This window comes from Lactuca virosa, chromosome 5, assembly GCF_052849685.1.
Source record: "Lactuca virosa cultivar CGN04683 chromosome 5, Lactuca_virosa_CGN04683_v6, whole genome shotgun sequence".
NCBI lineage: Eukaryota > Viridiplantae > Streptophyta > Magnoliopsida > Asterales > Asteraceae > Lactuca > Lactuca virosa.
The window spans coordinates 351,736,741-351,763,559 of NC_136430.1; the positions used below are offsets into that span (position 1 = coordinate 351,736,741).

General features: G+C 33.6%; 1 protein-coding gene across 1 annotated transcript; it reads right to left on the reverse strand.

The window, feature by feature from the left end:
- Positions 1–2,228: 2,228 nt before the first annotated feature.
- Positions 2,229–3,739, reverse strand: LOC145111700 (uncharacterized). The gene is made up of 4 exons (XM_079047959.1): positions 3,330–3,739; positions 2,903–3,121; positions 2,727–2,752; positions 2,229–2,629 (listed from the first exon to the last, which is right to left on the reverse strand). Exons 1-4 carry the CDS (start codon positions 3,672–3,674, stop codon positions 2,422–2,424), a joined length of 798 nt encoding a protein of 265 aa, XP_078904085.1. The 5' UTR covers positions 3,675–3,739; the 3' UTR covers positions 2,229–2,421.
- Between the last annotated feature and the right edge of the window lie 23,080 nt (positions 3,740–26,819).

Sequence of the window (26,819 nt, forward strand, 5' to 3'; positions counted from 1 at the left end):
GTACAAAAAACACCAACAAACTATATGTTTTGTTCAAATATTACCCACCGGTAATTGGTTCTTACAGGTTAAATGATAACTTGGCTTAACTATTATGACATGACATAATAATGATTGACAAAACAATAAATGATATATTCCTCCTTTAAAAACCGATTTAGGGTTTCTTCATGAACGAATGACTTCTTCTTCTCCTATGATTGCTCTTCTTCTTCTAAAGTGATGATCTCGAACTCAAGTCCAAAACCCTAACTCTTAACTTAAGGCAAAAAGGGCTCCTTTACCCCTGCCTCAATGGGCCTCCCTCCCCCTAAGGCCCAAATCCATAAAAAGCCCAAAAAGGCATCCAAGCCCAACATGGCCTTAAGCCTAAAAAATGACCTGCTACAATCAGGTGGGCCCGATGCTTAACTTAAACAAGTTCATTCATACGCCCAACATATGTTGAAGCCTCTGCGATCTAGACTTTATGCAAGTACGCTCGGCGTACTCCTACGTAAGCCCATCGTACTCGGCTAGGCTCAAGAACCGCCAATCTTCCAAAGGCCATAACTTCTTCATTCTAAGTCCAATTTCGTTCTTTATATCCACGTGAAGGAAATGAGAAGCTCTACAATACTATCAACTCTCCCTTGCCATAAAACTTTTCTAACATAAACCCAAACTTCATAAAGGCTCGAACTGATACTTACTGATATGCCCTTGGGCTCAAACACAAACCGAACACTCGGTCCCTACTCGGTTGGACCTTGGAATGACGAAATCTAATTTAGCATTAAGGTAACACTAAGAATTGCAATCTGAAGGCCATAACCCTCGGTATGGCTGTCCGATGCCTAAATTAGCTCCCGTAGATATAAAGAATGACGAAATCACACTTAGAATGAAGAAGTTATGGCCTTCGGAAGATTGGCGGTTCTTGACCCTAGCCGAGTACGTTGGGCGTACGCTAGGAGTACGCCGGGCGTACTGGCTCGACATCCGGATATGATGGGACTATACACAGACTTGTTTAAGTTAGGCCTCGGGCCCACCTGATTGTAGCAGGTCATTTTTTGGCTAAGGCCATGTTGGGGGCTCTTGGGCCATATTAGGCCTTAGATGCCTTGTAGTTGGGCTTGGATGCCTTTTTGGGCTTTTTATGGATTTGGGCCTTAGGGGGGAGGGAGGTCCATTGAGGCAGGGGTAAAGGAGCCCTTTTTGCCTTAAGTTAAGAATTAGGGTTTTGGACTTGAGTTCGAGATCATCACCTTAGAAGAAGACGAGCAATCATAGGAGAATAATAAGTCATTCGTTCATGAAGAAACCCTAAATCGGTTTTTAAAGGAGGAATATATCATTTATTGTTTTGTCAATCATTATTATGTCATGTCATAATAGTTAAGCCAAGTTATCATTTAACCTATAAAAACCAGTTACCGGTGGGTAATATTTGAACAAAACATATAGTTTGTTGGTGTTTTTTGTACAAAAAGTTTACTTGGATGGTGTTTTTTGAACATACCAAACTTAGATGGTGTTTTTTGAACGATTTTGAAACATAGTTACCTCTTTGAGTCATTTCCTATTGTTTTTTTTCCTTTACTTATTTTTTACCGGTAATTGCCGGTTACCAAAGGTCAAATTTGAACAAAGAATGTACTTCGTTGGTGTTTTTTATACAAATGCATTACTTGGATGGTGTTTTTTGAACACACCAAACTTGAATGATATTTTTTGAACGATTTTGAAACATAGTTACCCATATAAGTCATTTTCCCCTAAATGTCATTTTAGTAAATGTCTATTTTCGATATCTTCACTAGTCCAATATCATACATTATTACAAAACTTAGTATTCTTTTTGCAACCTTTTAAAAATATATTATAATAATACTGTTTTTAAATCATATTTGACATATTAACAATAAACTTTAAATATGAACAAAATAATAGATGCAACTAATTTTGATCTGTTAAAAAAGTATAGATAGATGCAAGAAATAACAAATATTTGCATTATACATTCATTTATTTCCGTTATAGCATTATGCTTCTATTTTGTTTTTTTCATTATGGCATTATACCTATTATACCTTAAAAGATCCACCCAATTATAACATTATGCTTTCATTTATTTTTCTTATTAAGACATTCTACTTTTGAAAAATCTATATAAAAGTTGCTTGGATTTTAATAACATTGCTTATAATTAGATGAATTCTTCTAAGTACAATGCTATGGTAAAAAAGACATGAATATACGATGCTATAATAAAAAATAATAAAAAACCCCAACAAAAGTACATTGCTATTATTTGCATTTACCCAACCCACCTGACTCATTTGTGATATTGGACCAATGTTGTCAAAATTAATGATATATAACAATGAAAAATATGGTATAGACAGAAGCTACAAACAAAATTCAAATACTATTATCTCATTGTTGCCTGCTTTGATCTTCATCATTTATGTTTGTTTCAGTCTGATTGGAGTTTGATTGTGTTTCTTCCTTGTTCTGAATTTTTTCACTTGGAGAATCTCCCATTATTGAGTTGAGACCGAGTTGACCCGAGTAGAGTATTAACCCTACTGCATTGATGCCAAAAACAAATGTGGCAAGGTAGCATATACCATTTATAATAGTCCTACATGCATCAAATACAAACATCTTTTTAGCATTTTAATCATCTTGAAACTTATAAGTCATGGAAAGAGGAGATGGATGTACAATTGTACATTTACCTTATGGTTATAGTGATTTGTCGGACCTGTAAGGCAAAAGATTTTGTTATAATAATTTGAGCAGAAAGATGACAAACAAATGTAAAATTACAAAAAGAAATTAAGTAGAAATCAAATTTCCCAGTTAAACAATACTAGAATTATGATTTATGAAGCAGTGAAGGATTGATTCATACCGAAAAATTATCAGAAATGGTTTGACGATTCAGAGAAGCTTCAATGGTGGTGGTGAATTTATAAAGAATAATTGCAATAATTCCGGCAGATAAACCTCCCAGCAACGCCTGAAGAGGCGACGGAGGAGCATTTGCCTCAACCGGCGTCATTGCTTTCAAACTCTCTAGTGCCTCCTCCTTCAACGTCTTTTTAGTTTCTGTTCCTGTAGACCTAAATTTCTAATCCATAGATAAAATTCTCAATTCAATCATTGCTAATACTCGCATATAACTTCAATAGGTTCAATTGCGCATCATAATTAGGGTTTACACAAATCAAACCCCTGTGATTGCACTAATACATGAGCTAGATGCTAAATTGTGACGATAAGTTGAGAACGCATTCAAGTGTGTGTGTGTGTGTGTGAGAGAGAGAGAGAGTATGAACCAGTTCTTTGGCGCGCTTTGCACGGCGACGGAGGGACCGAAAGAGGAAGATGGAGACGGCGCCGGTGAGGAGAACGCTGGTGGCGACTTGGAGAGTGGTAGGGTCATCGTCGGTGGAGATAAATGACGGTATAGAGAAGGGGAGTTCGATGGGTCCATCTTCAGGCAAGGCCGAATTGGGGAGTTGAGCTAGCAATGGGGCAAGAGGCCTGGTCGAATATTGTTGTGAAAGAGAGTAGGGTTTTTTAGATACTCTGAGGAAACGGCTATTCGGAAGGAGGGAGAAAGGAGGGAGGAGAACGGCGGAGGAGGAGGAGAGGAGGAGGTGGGGTGCGGAATGCAACATCGGTGGTTCCGGTGGTGGTTGATTGAAGCGCGATATCTGAATTTGGATAGATTAATAAAATAATAAATGTATTTGTAATACAATACTTTATATTATATCATCTGTTTTATAAAATAAAAGTTTGTATATTTTACAAAAAAAAAATGACAAAACACATTAGGTAACAATTAACTTGGGTATGATAGTATTTATAAGGAAAAAAGTATTCAATAAAATAATCTTATTTTGAAAATCAACTACATTTATAGGGAAATCAATTAGAAAGTCTTTATGTTTAAGCCTCATAATCGATTTAATCTTTATTTTTTAGTCAATTAAGTTCAAAAAAATGAAAATTATATTCATTTTGACAATTTTATTCGGTCAACAGGTCATTTAATTTTGAAAAATTACATTTTTGGCCAATATTTTTAAATTTATTACAAATTTGTTCTAAAATTTACATATTTGACCTAGATTTAAATTTTATTACAAATTTGGTCAAAAATTTACATTTTTGGCCAAGATTTTAAAATTTATTATAAATTTGATCCAAAATTTACATTTTTGTTTTGAATATGTTTTTTTTTGCTTTATAAAATTATATTTATTTAAAAAAACATATTTTCACATAAAAATACTTTCTTTTTCTATATAATTAAAAAAACATTTTTGTATGGGAAATACGCCTTTATAAAATTAGGTATTTATTAAGTGCATATATATATATATATATATATATATATATATATATATATATATATATATATATATATATATACAAAATTGTTTTTAAAAAAAAATATATACACACGTATTTATTAAAAAAACATACAAACACCTATTTTATAATAAATTCATTTGTATACAAACACGTTTTTGTAAAAAAAATGTATACAAACACGTATTTTACAAAAATAATTATATACAAACACGTTTTTATAAAAAAAAATATATATTAATACGCTTTTATAAAAAAATATATCGAAACACGTTTTTATAAAAGAAATGTATAAAACATATATTTTTGTGCATATAAATACAAAAGTATATACAAATATGCTTACAATAAATTAAATATGTGTTTGTATATAATTTTTTTCTTTACAAAATTGTGTTCGGATACATTTTCATAAAATATAAGTGTTTGTATATATGTTTGTAAAATACATGTTTGTATACAAATACATTTATTGTAAAATAGATGTTTGCATATTTTTTTTTATAAAATATGCGTGTATATATTTTTATATAAAAAAAATATGGATTTGCATATATATATATATATATATATATATATATATATATATATATATATATATATATATATATATATATATATATACTTATTAAATACCTAATTTTATAAATACATATTTTGCATACAAAAATCTCCTTTAAAAAATTATATTGAAAAAGAAGGGTTTTTATGTGAAAATATTTTTTTGTATAATTATGATTTTTATAAAGAAAAAACATATTCGAAACAAAATTTTGAAAAAAGATGTAAAAAACAAAATTTAGGATGAATTTGTAACAAAATTTTTAAATCTAGGCCAAAAATGTAATATTTTGAATAAATTTGTTATAAAATTTAAAATCTGGCCCAAAAGTATAAAGTTTTGATCAAATTTTTAATAAAATTTAAAATCTGGGTCAAAAATGTAATTTTTAAAAGTTCGACGACCTGTTAACAGGGTAAAAGGTTCAAAAATGAATTCAATTTCCGGTTTTTGGGACTTAATTAACTAAAAAAAAGATGAAAAGTAAATCGATTATGAGGCCTAAACATAAACATAATGATTTTTTAGTAGATTTCTCACACCCATTTGATCAAAACTTCATTTTTCTATCGCAAAATGACCGTTAACTTTGTTAAAATAGGTTTCTAAAATCCAAAAACAACATTTTCTGACAAAACCGAAAGGGTGATACGTACATAATATATTTTAGTCAAACACAACAAATTATATTTTATATATTGTACAGTATAATCGTCTAAAACATAAATTGTTATGTATTACAAAAAATTATTGCCCAAAACGAAATCCCAAATTATATGTACTCATTTCAAGAGTTTAATGCCTTGCCTTAACTACCATATTATGATTTGAGAAAACTAATTTGTTACATATCTATGACAAATTTATTGTTCGCAAAAAGTTTACAAACGATTAAAAGTAAATATCTATATATTTCTGAAGACAAAACTCACAGCTTTCTTATATCTAATTTTTATATTTCTGAAGTCTCTTATATTGTTAGGATGATGTTAGCTTTGTATATATGTTGACTTCTTTTGTTCGCAATATATTTATTACGGTGACAATATTCACTTTGAGGTGGCAAACTGCACTAGATGATGGATCGACTATATTTTTACGGTTGTATTGTAACATTCGGTAATTAGGGTAGAAATTTTAATAAGTAAATATTATATTTAAGTATAAATTAAATTTTGTAAGTATTATTGTAGTTGTCATATTTAATTTAGAAGGATGTATGGTTTTAAGAGAAGAGTGCAATGTTTGTGATTAACCTTTATTAACATTTAACATTACTATGGACTAATAATATAAACCAATGTTTTAAAAACCGGTTTGAACCGGACGGTCGAACCGGTTGGACCGAGAATCGGGGGAGGGAGCGGTTCAACTATCATCGATTTTACGCCGATTTCTGAACCGGATTAAACCGGCCGGTTTTTTGAAAAACCTGGTTGAACTGGTCAAAATAAACCGGTTGAACCGAATAAAAATACATGGAAAAGAATCATTTGCATAATAAACTTTAGTGATTTTTTTAAAAATCTATTTAGTTTTCTCAAAACAAAAACATATGGTAAATGTTATAAAGTTTTTTGATGTGTTTATATTAATCTAAAACTATATTTTGTTTCGGTATTATATATATATATATATATATATATATATATATATATATATATATATATATATATATATATATATATATATATATATATATATATTTACGTATATGAATTGATGTAAAACACAAAAATATATGGTTTGTATTATTTTAATGTATTTGGATTGATCCACAACTTATTTTTATATGTATTTATAATATTTGAACCTGTAAACGTCAAATTCATGATTTATATATGTATGTATGTATGTATAGGAAAATTAGAAAAAAAGATGAAAATTTTAGAAACCGGTTAACCTGGCGGTGAGTGAGTCCAGCATAATGAAAGTGTATTCTAGTAGAATACACTCTCTTTCTTCATATTCCATTCAACTTTATTGTATTTTAAGTGAGTGAGTCCTGAAACAAAATACGAATTCATATATAAAAAACCTAGATGCGAATTCATTCTGAAAGAATGTTATTGCTGACATTAATGACGAATTTAATTAGTTTCCATAAAAAGAGAATTATAATTATGGATATCATTTAATATACATATAATTATGGAAATCATTTAATATCTATATTTATTTTATTAAATAATTATTTAATTTACTAAATTTCTATTGGTGCATTCTAACACACAATAAATGTAAGATACAAAATAACATAGCCCTATATATATATATATATATATATATATATATATATATATATATATATATATATATATATATATATATATATATATATTAAAGCACATGGGAAGTTTCAACAAGAAACCTTCCATGTTTATAATTTTAACACTATATTTTTACTTTTTCTTAATTTTGCCATTAAAGTTTCAACAAACTTTTCCTTTTTATAAATTTGCCCCTTTATTTTTACTTCTTCATATTTTTGCCACTAAACATTCACTTTTACTTCTTTAAAACCATTTTTCTTTATTCTTTTATAATTTTACCACTTTATTTTTACTTTTTTATAATTTTACCACTAAAGTTTCAACAAACTTTTCATCTTTATAGTTTTGATACTTTATTTTTACTAATTTTGCTACTAAAGTTTCAACAAACTTTTCCTCTTTATAATTTTGACACTTTATTTTTACTTCTTTATATTTTTGTCACTAAACTTTCACCCGTGCAACGCACGGACCTTTTCCTAGTTATTATAAATATTTGAACAATATATTAAATTATGCAGTTATTTCGGTTAATTTGGTGCGGTTATTCAACATAAAACCGAACCGCACCGCAATTTTTCGGTTTTTCAAAATTAAAAGCCGCACCATCAGTTTTTGTTTCGGTTTCGGTTATTCGGCTTCGGTTTATGCGGTTATTTCATTTTTTTATGTTTCGGTTCGATTTCTGCTCATCCCTATTGAGTGGAATAACATTGATAAAGCCATCTAAGGCTCGAATTTGATTTGGGGACAACAAAATCAGAGAAAGAGGAGAGGATATGATTTGGTTTTGAATGGAGAACTCGCAAATTGATGAGTCCAGATTGATTAGTGCAAATCAGATAAACCTTTTTTTTTTTTAATAATTTGGAAAAAGTATATTATCTTGTGATAACATTTGGTGACATATTGCGTTAGATTTGGTAGAGGTGTCAAAACTGAAATGGCCGGATAATGAGTTAAAACATGTAATTTTGTATTGGTAATAACTAATAACTCATCGGACCGGATTTACTCGATTTTTTCATAAATAATTAATATGTTAAAGATGAATACGAAAAGTCGAAAACTATCTCTAAATATTATTAAAAGAAAACCTTTAATTCTAACTTGAAGAAATCAGGGTCATTGATTGCATTTCAATCATATATTTTCTACCCTTGGATTATTTGCTGACATCATCTTTGTCAACCCTTTTATTTTTGTCTACAAATTTTATAAACCATATATTACGTTTTAAATTAGGAATTCTATTAATAACAATTAAATCTCACCAAAAATAAAATGAATTAAATTAGGAATTCTATTAATAACAATTAAATCTCACCGAAATTAAAATGAAAAAATGTCCCGCCCCATCCCTCATTACCAGTACCCCTACCCTCTCTCCATTTTTTCTTTACATAATTTATCTAACCTATGTTTTGCAGAGGGGAAGAAAATGGGGAAAGAAGAAATAGAATATATGTCGGCTTCGATCTGTGTAGAGTAGTCTTGTGTTCGATCATCATTAAAGAAGGAGGAATGATATAGAGATAAATTGCTTTGGATTCTAATTTAATGTGGTCGTAGTTTAGATCGATTTTGGGTACGTTTTAGATTATGTTTCTTTTATTCTGTTTCAACTATGAAGTTCCAATCTATAAAACCTTTCGATTTAAGTTTAAATCCATAATGGTTACATTTTCTGAATTTGCTTCGATTTTTGTTCTTATGATCTGTATTGTTGATTTTGATTTTTTAAGTTATAGGTATCTGGAGAGCAAAATGATGGACACAGCAACACCGCCACCTCTCATCCATTGTTTCAATTTGGAAGATATGTCTACTAGGTAGTGAATTTGTATATGTCGATTTTCTTTTTTATTTTTACATTTTTGTATATTCATTTAGTCAATGATTTTTTTTGTGGCTTACCAGGTCGTGAATGGAAGATATACTCGAGTCAATATCTATAATGCTTTACCCATTCGATCCCTTCCTGGATTTGGAGATGGAATTTAAACACTTATACCATTGAGTGATCCACATATTCTACAACTCAGCAAAACCCAGTAGTGATATGTGTTTTGATTTATTGTAAAAAACATCTTTAAAAATACAAAGTGGACTCTCAGAAATAAGTTATTCACTTATCATTTTTTAATATTATAAAAAAACATATTTTAGACTCAATAGCAAAGAAAAAACAAAGTTTTAGTATACCATGTAAACAGATTACATCGATAAATCTTATTGGAAAATGTTTGGGATTGATTAATTTTGGTTAATTAGCAGATTTTTTTTGGTTATCTTGTGTTGTCTGGGCATGCCGAGAAGCATAGTAAGAACATTGCACAACCTTATTCTTTCGTTTAACTGGTTTGAATCTCTTATTGAGTTTACTTTCTCAATGATAAATGGGGACACCCTACACTCTTGAAAATAGGGTTGGTAACATTGTGAGTATCAATGTTTTCTCAGCAATAAGAGAAGATATTAGTATAAAAGTTGCAATATAAACCATTTTTAATTACATAATAATAAACTAAACAAAGATATGTGAAAGATTATCTTTATAATTTAAATTGCAATATATAACATAAAAATCGTATGAAATTTTCATTGTTCCATTCCATGCCTCACAAACATGTTTCTGGAATGGAATTACTTATTCTATTATCTTGCTTTTACGATTACTTATCCATTCCATTTCTTTGTTGTTCTGTTCTTTGCAACCTCACATATCTCAAAAAAGTAATTCAGAAATCCATCATACAATAGAAAATGTTTTATAAACTCCTATAAGGGAAGAAGAAAGATAAGACTAAATGAGTGTATGGTGTTAATCTAATTATGATGTTCTTTCGTCTCTATTTGCATGTTTCTAGCTTGTTTGCAGTATTGTCTATAAAATATTGTTGTTATATTTGAAAGTTCATTTTACCATTTTCATCTTTTTGTGTGTATATTTTAATCTTTCAGGTTTTTTTTTAAAGTATTTGAGGGACCGTTTCTGCTTGGGAGTGGGGTGAAGTCAAGGGCCCTAAAACTGGAGGGTAGTTGTATTTAGAGCCACTTAAATATTGAAGATTTTTGTTGACATTAATTCTAATAATCATATGTACCCTAGAAGAGATATCATAACCATAGTTTATTTTATATAATGTTTTTTTGTATATTTATTAAATGTTGTACAGGTGATGTCTACAAGGTATTAGAATTTTTTTTTGTTGGCAAGTTATTACGCTATCTAACACCCCAATAATCTATAATATTTGTATAAGATGGTGACAATTATTATTTTTTATTGCAGCTTCTCTTCATATTGATTATCCAATGTGGTTTGAGTTCTGGAATGCTGCCACTGAGAGGATTCCACATTGTGGGGTGTTGGAATTAATTACAGAATGAGGCATGATTTATATGCCTTTTTGGGTATTGATGGAAATGTTTAATTCTTGCTCATATAGATCGATAGGTATTTTACAATATGATCTTTTAACCTTATATTATGACCTTTTCTGGAAAAAATTGCTTTTAGTATTGAACTTTGAAAACAAAAAGTTCATATATAGCATCGTACTCTTAAAAAAATGACATTTTTTTAATTATTTTTAGTTGATATGGAAAGTTACATTTTTTGTATATTGAAGATCATTTAAAGGACTGTCTTCTGGAAAACAAAATATTCATTAATAGCATTAAACTTTGCAAAAAAAGTTCATTAATAGCATCGTGGTTTCAAAAAAGGACTTTTTCTTATTCTTTTTGGCTAATCTAGAAAAGTTTTATTTTTATGTACATTAGAGCTCATTAATAGGATTTTTTTGAAAACATTTTGTTAATGGAAAGTACATTTTCATTTTCTTTCGTATATAGACCATTTATGTAAAAAAACATTTCAAATATGGACCATTTATGTATTTTTGTTCACAAGTGAACCATTTATGTAATATATAAATTTAAATGTTAATTAGCAGGTCATTAATATGACAATTTTCTGGGGAAAATTTGTTTTTAGTATTGAAATTTGCAAAAATAAAAAAGTTTATTAACGACATTGTACTTTAAAAAAAATATTATTTTGGAATATTTTTAGATGATATTGAATCGTTTCATGTTTTCCAACATTGAAGCTCATTTGTAGGACAGTGTTTTGGAAGCGAATTTCATTAATAGCGTTGAACTTTGCACAAATTTTTTTTATTAATAGCATCGTACTTTTTAAAAATAACTTTTTTTGGAATTATTTAACTGCATGTAGATTCCTTGAATGTCTACCTTGATGAACATATGTGGAGAAATCTTTTTGGAAAAGGATAAAATCCTGATATGACAACCCGAACAAGAAAAAGAAAAACCCAGTTTTGACTAACCCAATTTATTCAAAATCTTTGTTCATTTTAGTAGCTTACACACCATTTAGATGCTCTCAAAATAGCATATGAAATAACTTCGAGATGTAATAAAGCTAAAATGTTATTTGACATGTTTTGTACTTTCTAATGATCATTACCAGGAAACATTTGAAGGATTTTTTTATCATAAAGAATGTGATCAATATACAAAACAATGTTGCATATTCATAACCTAATGTTCTTAAGTTACTGTAATAAGGTCTTACTGTAATAGTTGATTGGCCCTACCCAACTATCCCATGCAAGTTAATGGATTTATGTTGTTCTACCTGTGTTAAAATGCTTCACTTAGGTGTTACTCAACACATGGTCTGCGGACTATCCACATTGATTTCATGATTGAGAAGAACACATCACATCGACCAAGATCAGACCATCAATCATATTAGTGACCCCCGCTGAGATTAGCAATGTAATTTGAGTAATCATCCAAAACAGACAATGAATCTTGAACTGTAATAAATCTAAAATCAATTCCTAAATTGTACATCAAACTTCCAACGTTAAACCTTAAATTTTTTCAATTAATGTTATCGAGTTGATATGTATTTGATTATTTAGGTATATCGTAAATTGTTTAGCTTCCCCTGTTGAATTATGGCGTGAATGTAAAGTTTTACGTTTAACCGTAAACATGAGGCTTTAGTTTGGTTGTCTAACTAATGATTTGGATGAGACAAAAGCATTTGATGAGTGGATTCTTAAAATTAGTGAAGGTAATACTTGTGGCCCTAATGATGGTGAAATTGAAGTTAAATTTCCAGAAGACGTTGTTGTTCGCTCTACAGGTGACCATATTCATTCAATTGTATCCACCATTTATCCATCATTTGAAAACCATCTTGATGATCCATCATATTTTCAAGATAAAGCTATTTTGGTACCTACAAATGAAGAATTCGATGCTACCAATGACTACATTTTAGGATTGATGAAAGATGAAGGGAAAACATATATGAGTTCAAACTCTTTATGTGAGATAGAGTTACCAATTTTTTTGACGAATCATTCTACTCTTCAGTTGTGTTGAATGGTTTTAGGGCGTCTAGAATTTCCAACCATAAACTTACACTAAAAATAGGTGTTCTAGTCATGTTACTTCGTAATATCGAACAAACCAAAGGACTATGCAATGGTACTAGGTTACATATTGTTAGGATTGGAAGACACGTCATTGAAGCCTGAATCATATATGCTAGATTCTTCAACGAGACTACTTATATACCTTGCATGAAGTTAACTCCGTCTAATAAAAGAATCTCATTCCGTTTTTAGCGGAAGCAATTCCCCATAGTTGTTTATTTTGTTATGGCCATTAACAAAAGTCAATGACAATAATTACCAAATGTTGGATTATACTTGCGTAGGCCCGTCTTCACTCATTGTCAGTTATATGTTTTTTGTTTCTCGTGTTACAAGTGAAAAAGGATTGAAAGTACTCATATATGACGAGGAATGTCGTCCAACTAATAAAACAAAAAGTTATGTCTACAAAGAGATCCTTCAACGATTATAGATATTCAAGTATTTCATTGTTTTTTTTTCAGACATTTCAATGTTACCAATAATACTAAATCTATTTTTGTTACTTTATTTTTTTTATAGTGCCAACTTTTTTATACCTTTATATGTATATTTTTATATCTTCTCCGCGTTTTACGCGGGTCATAATCTAGTATTACTATTATAACAAAAACCTTTTTTTGTGAAATTCTAAAAGGTTTAATACACAAAAATACATTTTTGAACATTTCAAAGATCAATTATTATTAGAATGGAGAGAGAAAACGCCGACAGTTGGCACCAAGTGCACCGGAGAAGAAAGTATGGAAGAGATTTTGATATCAACGGCAAAGCTGACTTCCCTTCGGATTGGAATGAAGTAGCGTTGTGGCAGATTTTCAATAGATATGGGATTGTCGTTGATGTCTACATTGCCAAGAAGTTAACCGGTCTCAAGAAGAAGTTTGGGTTTGCTAGGTTCTTTCAAATCCAAGATGTTCATGCTTTTGAAAAACGACTAAATGAAATCTATATTAGTGCCCATAAAATCAAAGTCATTGTAGCACGATTTGAAAGGAGGGAGCACTTGGCTAAAATAAGTAATGTGCAAGAAACGTGAAGTGGGTCTGGAATCTCTCGCATGTATCCTCACAGAAAGCCCAAATCCTTTGCTGAGGTCGTCAAAGGCTTAATACATTCTGAGATGGATAATGGAGCAATGTCGAATTCAAGAGCAGATATAGAAAAGGAGAAGGATGATCCCTATAAGAAATCAATAAAGATGGTTTCCTTAGCTGGGGCAAAAGAGCATATGCAAAGCACTTTGCTGGTAGGAGAGGTGGAAAATTTTATAGCTCTCATGAATGTGAAAGCCTTTCAAGAAGTCAAGGGGTGTCACTCGATCAATATGCATTACTTGGGGGGTCTAAAAATGCTCCTTGAATTTGCTAATGTAAGAGAGAAAGAAAATTTCCTTAGAAACGGTATGGAGATATGGCAACCATGGTTCAAAAATCTCAACCAGTGGTCTGTGGAAGGCGAATACAATGAAAGAATTGCTTCTATAATTATTCAGGGGGTTCCCATCATGTTTGGTGTGAAGAAGCTTTCAGCACCATTGCTAGCTCTTAGGGAAGGGTGGTTATTCCGGAAGAATGCGTCATTGACTCCCTTAATCTGGCTTTTGGAAGAGTTGGAATCCTCACAACTCACCCTGGACTCATTAACATAACAATTTCAATATTAGTGGATGTAAAGAACTATGTCATAAATGTTATGGAAGATCCTCTTGAATCCCTTAAACTCAGCCATGTTCTTGCAGCCAATGGTTACTGCCCTAATATGGCATGGTGGAATGAAGATAAGGTCGATCAAAACGTTAGTAACAATGGTGATTTTTCAATGCAATCGGATGATGATGAGTTCTCATCGTCGGAACTGTCTCCGGCGAAACCGCATCGGAGCCATCAGTCGGAAGGCAGTGAGACGCATGTTAGTAATTCCCCCCAATTCCCAAGAAGTCGCCTCGTCTCTCCTCAGAAGATGACCGTTGTTGGGAAAAGGAATCGTCGAATCCGGTAAAAATAGGTCAAGAGAATACTCAGACATCAACCTCTTTGGGCCATAACAAAAGTTGGGCTAATGCCTCCAATAAATCGAAGCATTCCTAGGCCCAAAAAAGCCATTGGATCTTAATCACGCTCCCTCTCGCTCCAACTTACCTGCATAATCAAACCAGTATGGTGACATAATCAGGACGCCTCCCTCTTCCCCCCAAATCGACCACCCAAGAAATACCCCTTCTCCATGCGCAGAAGTTTCCCAAGTTGTGATTCCAGCTCCTCAACCGATTTCATCAACCTTTCATAACCATTCAGATGCCTCAAACTCCACTTCCATAGAATTAGCCAAGACAATCGATGTCGGGGAAAAAGTGGGTTTCTAAGTCAGAAGCGGAAATGTACAACTTAGGAAACTAATCAAATCACGTGGAGTAGTTATTGTGGATCAATGAATATTTTCTCAAACAATATATGTGGGGTTGGGTGTGAAGTCAAAAAGGTGTGGCTAAAAGATTCTCGGGTTCAAAATAATTCTTTTTTTTTGTTCTTTTATAGGAAACGAAGTCTTTGGAGATTAAAGGGGGTTTAGATAAGCATATTTCGGGCTCTACAAATTTTCAATGTGATGTTGTCGACCCTCTGGGTTTTTCAGGTGGAATTGCCTCCCTTTGGGATCCAACTATTTTCAGCGCTTCTGACTCGATTAAAGCCTCTGGTTTTCTTGTTTTTAGAGGATTGTGGCTCAGGTTAAGGAAGAAATGCTGCTTTGTCAATGTATATGCGCCACAGGACCCTTCTGGAAAAAGGTTCTATGGAACAATCTCTTCGATCTTATTAATTTCGATCCTGACTTCCACTGGTTTGGTTTTGGGGACTTCAATGCTGTGTGCTTCCCTGAAGAAAGCCTTGGTTCTAATTTCTATCCCCAAGGTGCTTATTTTTTCAATAATTTCATCCACTCAGCTTGTTTGTTGGAAATCAAGATAGGCGGTCGTCGTTTCACCTATATGAACTTGAAGGGGGGTAAGCACAATAAACTCGATAGGTATTTGGTATCTTCAAATGTCATTAACACCTAGCCACACTTAAACGTCACCACCTTGCCTAGAGTACACTCAGATCATTGCGCTATAATTCTTTCCTCTAATCAGCTTGATTTTGGGCCTTATCCGTTTCAGTTCTTTAACTCTTAGCTGAAAGAACCTGATTTTGAGATGGTTGTAAGGAATGGATGGGCATTTAGTGATAATATGGGGATGTGTTCTGGTATCTCCCCCCTTTCTCTGGTCGCTGGCAAGCTAAAAAATCTAAAGGAGCATATTAAGAAATGGAGAAAAGAAATCATTGAAGCAAACAAAAAGGAAATGGCGGATCTCACAAATAACATTAACTCCATTAATCTGCTTGCCTCCGTGGATGAGGATTTGTTAAAGAACTGCTACCATACATAACAAAAGATCATGATAATTGAATCAAGGAGAATTCGGGACCTAAAACAAAACTCCCGAATCAGGTGGGCGTTAGAAAGTGATGAGAACAACAGTTTCTTCCACGGGGTGATAAACAAGCATCATAGGTCTCAGACGATAAACGGTCTAAAAGATAATGGTTTTTAGATAAATGACCCATATATGATCAAACAAATTGTAATTAAACATTTCTCTGATCGTTTCACTGAGCCGATTCGATCAAGGCCTAAGTTCTTCAGTCCTATGTTCAAGAAATCGCCCCAAAGTTTGGCTAACTCTCTTGAAGATCCTTTCACGCTTGATGAAATTAAATCGACAATTTGTGCTTATGGTTTGGATAGGGCTCCTAGACGTGACGAGTTTTCTTTCGCTATGTTAAAGGAACATTGGGAGGTGATTGGAAACGATTTCTATTTTGCATTCAAACATTTTTAAGCTACTGGTTACATTGATAAGGGATGCAATGCATCTTTTATCACCCTCGTCCCCAAAATTCATGACCCAATCACAATGATTGATTTACGCCCCATTAGTCTAATTGGATGCTTGTATAAAACTATCTCCAAAATCCTTGTAGAAATATTAAAGAAAGTGATTCACTTGGTGGTTAGCTCTGTCTAGACCGCTTTTTATCAAAAACCGATCTATCCTCGACGGTGCTCTTATCCTTAACAAAGTATTCGCATGGCTAAGAAAGAGAAAGAAAAAGGCTTTTGCGTTTAAAGTGGACTTTGAAAAGGCGTTTGACTGCCTCAGTTGGGAATACCTCGATTCTATATTTCAACAAATGGACTTCGGGGACAAATGACGATCCTAGATACGGGGTTGTCTATCAGCTGCTAGGGTATCGATTCTCATAAATGGATCTGCGACCTCAAAATTTGGTATGGAGTGTGGGATCAGACAAGGCGACACCCTTTCACCCTTTTTATATATTATTGCAATAGAAGGTTTACATGTCGCGCTGGAGATGGCAAAGGAGAATAGAATATTTGAAGGTATTCAGTTACCGAGACAGGGTCTATTCATTTCGCATCTGCAATTATTTTCTTGGGTTCCTGGTCAATTGAGAACGCGACCTTGGAATTGCTTGGGATAAGGTTCTTGCTAAAAAAGATAGAGGCGACCTTGGAATTGGTATCTTAATGGCTCAAAATATTGCTTTAATGGGCAAATGGTGGTGGAGATTTAGAAACTCTTCGTAGAATACCTGGACTGAGGTGATAAAATCTATATATGGAGAGGATGGGGGCCTCTCCCGACCTTCGGTAGCTAAGATAATGAATGGTTGTTGGGGAGCTATAGCAAATATCCCTAAAATGCTAGTAAAGGAGAATGTGACTTTTGTAGAGCATTTTCGTTCGTCTACAAATTTTGATGGGGCTTCTAAATGGACCTGGTCTCTTGATCCTTCAGGGGTTTATTTGGTTGCTTCTCTTAGAAGGCATATAGGTAACTCAATTCTTCCCATTAGTGATGGTAGATGGTCCTCAAATCTGCTTATCCTAGGAAAATTGAATATCCTAGCGTGGTGAATCTGCCATCGAAAGCCGCCTTCCATGGTAAACCTATCTAAGTTTGGAATTAGCTCTTCTAATTTATGAAGGATTTGTAATGGAGCCCCGGAGACTGAGGATCATATCTTTGTGGACTGCCCTGTATCGCATGAAGTTTGGCAGTAGGTTTGCAAGTGGTGGCGTTTGTTAGATTTTCGTTTTAATTCAGTTCTGGATATGTTAAACCGTAAAGAAAAGCTTGGGGGTCATCAAAGGCTTTCTAGAATTCATGAAGCTATAATACTAGTTTTTATCTGGGTGATTTGGAAATATAGGAACCTTAAGGCCCAAGCTACAAATCCAAATGCTTATTCACATTCGGCGCTGGCTTACGAGGTACAAGCTCTCTCAATTCTTTGGATCAATGCGAGAAAACGGAAAGGGCTTACTCTGAGGTGGCTCGAATGGAGCAGTGATCCGATTCTAGAATGTTATAGCAGGCTTTAGTTTTCTTCCCCTTTGCTTTGTTATGTTTGTTTTTTTTTCTTTTCTCTTTCTGTTTGTACCTCTAGCCCCTGGCTAGTTTTGTTTTTGTGTTTAATGCCAGCTTGCCGTTCAAAAAAAAAAAAAAATACAAAAATACATTTTTATTGACATTAGAATTAAGAGATAATGACTTAAAAGGGTAATACATTTTTCGATTTGTATATATTTGGTCACTGAGTTTTTTTTCATCCACATTTTCCCCTTCAACTTGTTTAACTGTACACATTCAGTCCTTATGACTGGCTACTCCAACTAAGTTGGAAAAAATGACTTAATAGGATAATATATTTCTCATTTTGTACATATTTAGTCATTAATATTTTTTTTGCACATTTAGTTCTTAATATTTTTTTATTGCAAAATAAGTCATTGTTGTTTTTGTACACATCCAATATGTATGACCGATTTCTTTAGGTTTTCTCACGGCATGGTACGTGCGACAATTATTAATGAGGTGTTCGGGGTTGTTGGTGCTTATGGTCACTGCGACCTCAACTGCTTGGTTGCTTAGGTATTGTGTTTTGGCTTAGGTCTTGTGTTCTGAATGTTGTAACATCTTCAGACGATCTTGGATTTTAACGATATTTATATCCACTCGTTCGTATTTGAGTCTAATACAACTTTCGTTTCGATTAATCACAATATATTTTTACTTATGATCTTTATACACATGCTTCTTTATGAATGTATGTATGAATGTTTATTTATAAAATATTAAGTAAAAATATATTACTTTTTAACGGGAGTAATTTAAACGAAAATTGTAGTAGACTCAAATATGAACGTGTGAATATAAATATCATTAAAATTCAAGATCGTATGAAGAAGTTACAACTTTCAGAACACAAGACCTATGTAACGCCCCAAATTTCAACCCAAAATTTTCAATTAAAACTTTAAGTATTTATTTAAATCACAACTGCAAGATCATAAACATTTATCAGAAAAGTTATCAAGTACACAAGCCCCCCATTAATGTGATGCAATCGAGCCGCGCCCCTCCGTTAATATAAGAAAACCTGAAACATGTAAACCACAAATCGTAAGCACAAAGCTTAGTGAGTTCCTCAAAATACCACACACATAACAACACAAATAAACAACTATGGGTTATCAGCAACCCTGGGGACTATCAACAGTCCGAGTGGGCTAACAACATGCCCAATGGGTTATCAAAAACCTTGGATACTACATATAAACAACATAACACAATAATAACAGCTAGACCCAACTGGTCATCACATATACAACTATTCTACCACACAGGCTCATACAAACATGCAAGAGCCACAAAGACAGTTAGCATCCTATATACACAATTTAGTGACCTGATATTGGTGCCTTCGACTCACGAGCACCAGGAGAAGACTCACCTCAATCTGCTGAAACAACCAAATTAATGCTCGGACTGCTGATCTGGGAAACCTCTGCACTAAATATCATCAAATAATATCCAAATTAATAATCAGGTCACAAACCATAACCGACCCTGCCCAAAGACACCCAAGAGCCTAAAATGGCCCAACTCTTAAATAGTGCCCAAATCCCATTACGGGCCCAAATCCAAGAAGGCCCAATAAGTCCCAAAACCCTAATAGTCTAAATCCCACAACCATGCCCCTTGAGGGCAAAACGACCATTTTGCCCCTTCCATGGTCCAAAACCCTAAATCTTGACCAAAAGTAAAAAGTCACCAAAAGTCAACTGCGGACCAACGGCTGAGTACACCCTACATACTTAATCTACACCCAACATACTCCACCTTTGGCCAGTACGCACTGCGTACGAGCTGGGTATGCCCAACGTACTCTACAATAACCCAAACTCATCATTAAGGGCTTAAATGGTTAAGCCACTAAGTCCACTTCTCAGATCTGATCCCAAATAATGTATTAACCCATAAAGTCTCTGACTTTAAGTCTTTGCATGACTAAAGAGGGCTCAAACCTCAAAACTCTTACTTCCACAACACTAAAGGTCACTTAACTCATGCACGGGCCAAAGGAAACGATCAAACAACCATTTTTATGGATCAAGCCACTCAAAGACATCTAAAAGGACAACCAAGAAGATCCAGAGTACCTCATACTCACAAAGGTCCAAACTTTTGGGAAAAAAGTTTATAAATACCCATCTAAGGAGATCTAGAAAGAACATCAGCAAGGCATGGACTTTATACCTTCAAAAGATGCACAAGATAAAGGAGTTTCTGGATCTACAAGTTTGCAAGCAACACCACATTCTTCAAAGACCTTCTTCCTCAACAAGAATACACAAAATTACGAAAAGACCCCAAGATCTTCGATCTCAAGACCAGGGTTCGATATTAGAGCTTAAAGGGAGTGAAGGCTGATTATGGGAGGTCCACATGTTAGATAATGTGTTTAAATATGGGTGAAACCCTAAAAATTAGGGTTTGGCATCAGCTTGCGTACGCCTAACGTACTCCTAGTACACCCAACATACTAGGTTTGACTCCATGATCACCTCTCGCCTAGTACGCCCAACGTACTAGGCTCAACCTAAAAACCCTCCTAACTTCAAACGACCATAACTTCTTCATTATAACTACAATTTTGATGTTCTTTATATCCAAGGAAAGGTGATGAAAAGCCCCACAATATTATCTAGATATATTGGACCAAAACTTCTTGAACAAAATCCATATTTCATGCAAGGCCCCGACATATGACTTTCCTTTTTCTACTCTTCGGCCCAAAACACAATTCAAAAGTTTGATCTTCCAACCATCATTACCTCCTTATCAAGGACTAACTTCGCCTCCGTAAGGCCTCAAAGCTTTTATGAAATTGATTTCCTGCCCACGAACCTGAATAACAGAATGACCCAGAATAGGGTGTTACAACCTAGGCACCAAGCAATCGAGGCCGCGATGACCATAAGCTTGGACAACCCCCAAAACCTCATTAATGATTGTCTAATATAGGATGACGTGTGAAAAGTCTAAAGAAACCGTTTATAAATACTGAATGTGTACAAAAACAACAAGAACTTATTTTGCAACAAAAAAATATTAGGGACTGAATACGTAAAAAGAAAAATGTGTACAAAGTGAGAAATATATTACCCTATTAAGTCATTTTTTTCGGCTTACTTCGAGTAGTCGGTCGGTCATAAGGAATGAATGTGTACAGTAAACAAGTTGAAGGGAAAATATGAACGAAAAAAAAGTCAATGACCAAATGTGTATAAACCGAAAAATATATTACTCTTTTAAGTCATTATCCTACCAACCCATTTTGAACATGGTTAATTTTTAAAATTTTCCATTTCACATGTATTGTTAGTGCATTTCCAACCCAACACCAAATCTTGCTTTTAACAAAAGTTTACTTTAATTTAATGCATTACATTAGTACGATTTGTTATACCAAAAAGGTGTAAATGAATACTATACCACAAATTTTTGTTATTCATTTATTTTATCATGGTGTTAAACTTTTATGTGTATAATTTGGTCATTCATGTTTAAGCTTATATATTTATGGTTAATCTAAGGAAAAATGACACTATAACCCTACAATGTTTTTGGCTTTGGTCAAATCAGTCCCTAATTTTGTTTGGTGCTTTATGAGGGCATACGATCGTTTTTGTCGGGTCTAATTGATTATTTTGGAAGAATCGAAGGGGTAAACCGGTTACCATTATGCCAAATCATTTACTAAGTTGACTAAATTATACTCTCTCTCTCTCTCTCTGTGGAACGTTTGTTTTCCAAGTATTATTTTTTTGGATTAATTATTTTAAATCTTAGAAGTGATGGGGGGTTTTGGTTGACTATGCCATGGTGATGGAGAATCACCACGACGAGTCCACATCATTTCAGTGGACGTGCATTTTAATTAACCGCAACATGGTCAAGTATTCTCCACTGCGCAGTGGCGGCTGAGTTCAAAACCCTAGGTCTCAGATCTTGAGCCCTATTTAAGGAATGATGGGGCTAGGGTTTTCCCTCAACCCCAATCTCCATCCTTTCCAGAAGAATACCTAAACCCTAAACTCTCTCTCTCTCTCTCTCTCTCTCTCTCTCTCTCTCTCTCTCTTTCTCTTTGTTTGTTTCTCCCCCCTCTCTCTCTAAGTTCTAAGACCTTTTGTGCATCTTTGTGTGTTCTTAAAGGAAGATCTCTTTCCTATTGAAGCTTGTGTGAATTTCAGTGAAGATCTAACACCTTATGCATCATTTGAACCTATGTAAGTGTTAAAGTTCCCAACTTTATGGTTTAAGCTTTTAAGATCTAGCATTTTATGGTATTTTGAGTCCCTTTTATGGTTTAGGTTGGAGTTTATGGAAGAACTCCAGATAAAGCTTGCAAATTTTCCAATCTTAAGTATCCTTGGAGGTTGGAGTGTTTTATCTTATGGATCTAGAATTTAAGGTATTATTGGAGCCATGCATGGAGTGAAAGCCTCAACTTTACCATTTTAAGCTAATTTGGAGAAGGACATGCATTAGACATGCATGTTCATAAAGTTATGATTCCTATAGACTATTAAGGTGCCATGAAGCCTTCTAGAAAATATTAGAAATGGACTTAATTCATTAAGAGTTGAATTTGAACTTGAATATGCCATGCAGATCGCGACGTGGTCATGGACTGACCACGACGTGGTGAGCAGATTCGTCGCGATCTTCTGACCGGACCACAGCGTGGTCAAGATCTCGCCACTGCACAACGGGTTACTGAGTCTCGCGATTGTTGTCTTCTTGCTACCACAGCGTGGCCATGGGTTACCCATGAGGCGATGGTCCGACCATTGACTTTTGACTAAGTTTGACTTTAGGTCAAACTTCAAGGTTTTAGGTCATAGGCTAAGAATTGACCTTTGATTACATGTTTAGATGGTTTTTGTACCTTCCTTCTCATTTTGCAGCATGTAGGAGTTTCCTGCTTTATCTATAAGGTGAGTATTCTCATTGTATTACTTATATCATGTGTTGTAATTGAGATGTTGATAACTCAAGGCTGTTAATAGCCTATAGGGTTGTTGATAACCCATAACTGTTGGAGTTGTTGATAACTCAGGACTGCTGATAGTCCATAAAGTTGTTGATAACCCATAGAGTTGTTGATAGCCTATAATCGTTATATGTGTTTACCTGTGTTGTGTTATATGTAATATTTTGGGGGAACTCACTAAGCTTTGGCTTACATTTGTGGATTTAAATGTTTCAGGTACTTCAGAGGATTAGGGAAAAGCAACGGCGTGACGGTACACATTATCCGTTTATCTACATGATTTTGAGAGATATTTATTATGATACTCTAATTTTGATTTCATATTGTAAAAAAAATGTTTTGGTGATGATCTAATTTATGGAAATAGATTTTATTCTCTTTAAAATTTGAAATTTTTTACTATGGTTTTTGGGTTGTTACACTTACACACATACTCTCTCTCTCTCTCTCTCTCTCCTCATGTAAAGAGTACAAACACTAAAGCACATCACCCTCTTCTGCTTTGTCGATCCCTCCTATAAACCCAAAAAACCCATAATTAAACCCATATGGTGGTTGATGCAATCACAAATTCAAAATGCAGTAGAGAAATTTTTATATTCTTTATAAATTTCGAAACACACAAAAGAAAACACCTGTTAATTGAGTCAAGAGTGAGGACCCCAAATCCTCAGTTTTTTCGTTTTTTTAAACGAGAGATAAGTGGTATAGAGCTAAGGCGGACTCACAATGGACCTTTCGGTGGTAGAGCAGGGGACGTGAAGTAACGGGGGTAAAGCGCCAAGAACATCGATGGCGGTTTTGTTTTGATCGTCGAGAGCTAAGTTGAATAACATGCTGGCTGAATGGTCTTGTGCCTTCGGGAAGCCACCTTTCAATGACATAGACTTTTCTTAACAATATGTTATTATTTATATCAGTTTTAGATATTCATTTCTCTTTCAAGCAACAATTTATAAAGGTAGTGAGAATCCTCTAATATATTCAACATCATAAGATAGTTTCAATTGTGTTTTTTTGTGTGATTTAGTAATGGCAACTATACTTCCCTAATCCATCAATAAATCTTACGTCTTCTAAATTTCACCCACCACAACAATGTTCATCTTTCTTGAGAGAACACCAAACTAGAAATATATAAAAACAAGTGATTCCAATAATAAAATCTAAACCTTATGAATTTGTGATCCAAAAATAAAACCCACATGGGAAACTATCTCAATCGTTAAAAATCAGGTAGTATTCGAGCTAATATTGAGTTTAATATAAAAAAAATACATGATGAGAATGATGATGTAGTGAACGGAAAGAAAGAGACGAGCAAGAGAGGCAGGTAGAAAGGCAGGAAATGAAGACGATTAATTTTAACCTAGATCTACTTGGATAGGACAGTGACTAGGAAGAGAATGTTTGAGAAAAACGTCATAATTTAAAAAGCGTAGTATTTGAAACCAGTTATAAAACCATATTATTTGGGATTTTAAATAGGGTTAATGGCACATTAGACAATATGACCATTTCATTGTTGACAATGAAGTCACATCAGCTTTAATTGCTTATGTGGCTTATGTAACAGGTTATATTAGGTATGAATAACTAAAAAAGCAGGTCAATATCCACTTTATACATCTATAAAGCCAAAAAATAACTTATGTGACCTTTTAAACCAAAACCTAAAGTTCGATGGTCTATAATGTCATTACCCCTTAATCTAATTCTATATCAACAATTTAAATGTTATAATTGGTATTTATAATAGACGTGGTTGTCAAATTTATGTGTTTTTGATCCAAAAACGTTTGGTGGTGCATCAGTGGTCCAACTTTGGATACTTTATGTGGTTTTAGTTGTTTGTGGTTTTGGTCCACACCTAACCTGAAATGACGAATATGCCTTTAAATAACTCTTTTCTAATTTCTTATTATTTGATTTAAAAAAGAAAAAGAAAATATCATCCACCCATCCACCTACTTACTTACGCTCTCTCTCTCTCTCTCTATATATATATATATATATATATATATATATATATATATATATATATATATATATATATATATCCTTCTCTCAAAAACACCAACACTAGTCCAACCTCTCCTCCTGTTAATGCTTACCGGTAATAACATCGTCGACCAACAATCTTTGTATCTATTTCTCCCTCTCTCTCTATCTCTCTCTTTATTCTTTGTTCTGTGGTGTGGTCGGAAACCACCACCACCACCATCGTACCCCCTTCTTCATGTTTACTAGTGTTTTCAGATCTTGAAGAATACATGGGCGGCGCCTATGATGGTTTAAAAACCCTAGCTCTGACAATAATCGTGGTGCTCTAACGGATACAACGAGAAAGCCACCTCCAATGCTTGTTCATTGCCGACCACCTCAACAAAATCTGATGACAATGGATTTAGACCTAGATGAAACCTACAAGATTGTGATTGCCCTCTCACCGCTGCCTATATTTTTTCATCAACCCCCACCCAAGTTTGTTCATCAACTCCCACATGTGAGTTCATTACCATCATCTTCTTCACCTCTCTTCTCTCTAAAACATGAATCAAATAAAAATATGTAGGTTTTGGTTTAGGTTGCTATTAGGTTACATGTTTTAATTACAACTTCATTCAGTTATGAATTTGTGTTTCTAGGGTTTTTATTTCATCTTAATTTATGATTTTAATTGATGGAATTGTTACGGGCATGATATTCGGGTTTAATTTTTTAGTTTGAGCACCTCCATCAGGGCTATAACACCCCAAAATATTCCATGTAAATTTTTTTGTTTTAAGTCTATCAAAACCATCATTCATTCATTCCAAAACCCATCAAAGTGTGAAAATGTATAAAATAGTTATCAGAGTACAAATCATATCATAAAATGTGAAACACTGGTGGATGTGATGCAATCACGTCGAGCTCTTCCCTTTGGAACCGAAAGTACCTGAAACATAAACATAAAGTTGTAAGCATAAAGCTTAGTGAGTTCCCAAAATCCCACATACCATACATACAATTGTCATGTGCTACCCCCAGGGTCTTACAATCCAAGTGCCATGGGCTACCCCCATGGTCTTTCATGCAATTGTCATGGTCTGCCCCTCATGGTATTTCATACAAATGTCATGGGCTACCCCCATGGTATTTCATGCAATTGCCATGGGCTACTCCCATGGTCTTTCATACAAATGCCACAGGCTACCTGCGGGGTCTTCCATGCAAGTATCACAAAGACAACTATCATACTACACAATTCAGTGGGCTGACATTGGCTCCTTCGGCCCACAAGTATAATGAGAAAACTCACCTCAATCCGAAGATAAAAAAGTCTCACACTCGACCTGCTGCTATAAAAACTCCTCACACTAAACACGTCCATAACAACTCTAATTAACAATTTAGGTGATAATCCCATAAAAAATGGTCCATTACATACTTTCTCTCTCTAGGGTAAAATACCATTTTACCTTTCCAAGGCTAGTCCCTTCCAAACATGGCCTAATGTAACGTCCCAAAAATTAAGACCAAAAATTTTCGTTTTTAAATTAATAAAACTATTATCCAAAACATCAAATAAAAATCATGGTGAAACAGAGTGTATCGACTACACCACAAAACATCAGAGTATCATAAAAATGCGGAACGAGGTGGTGTGTGC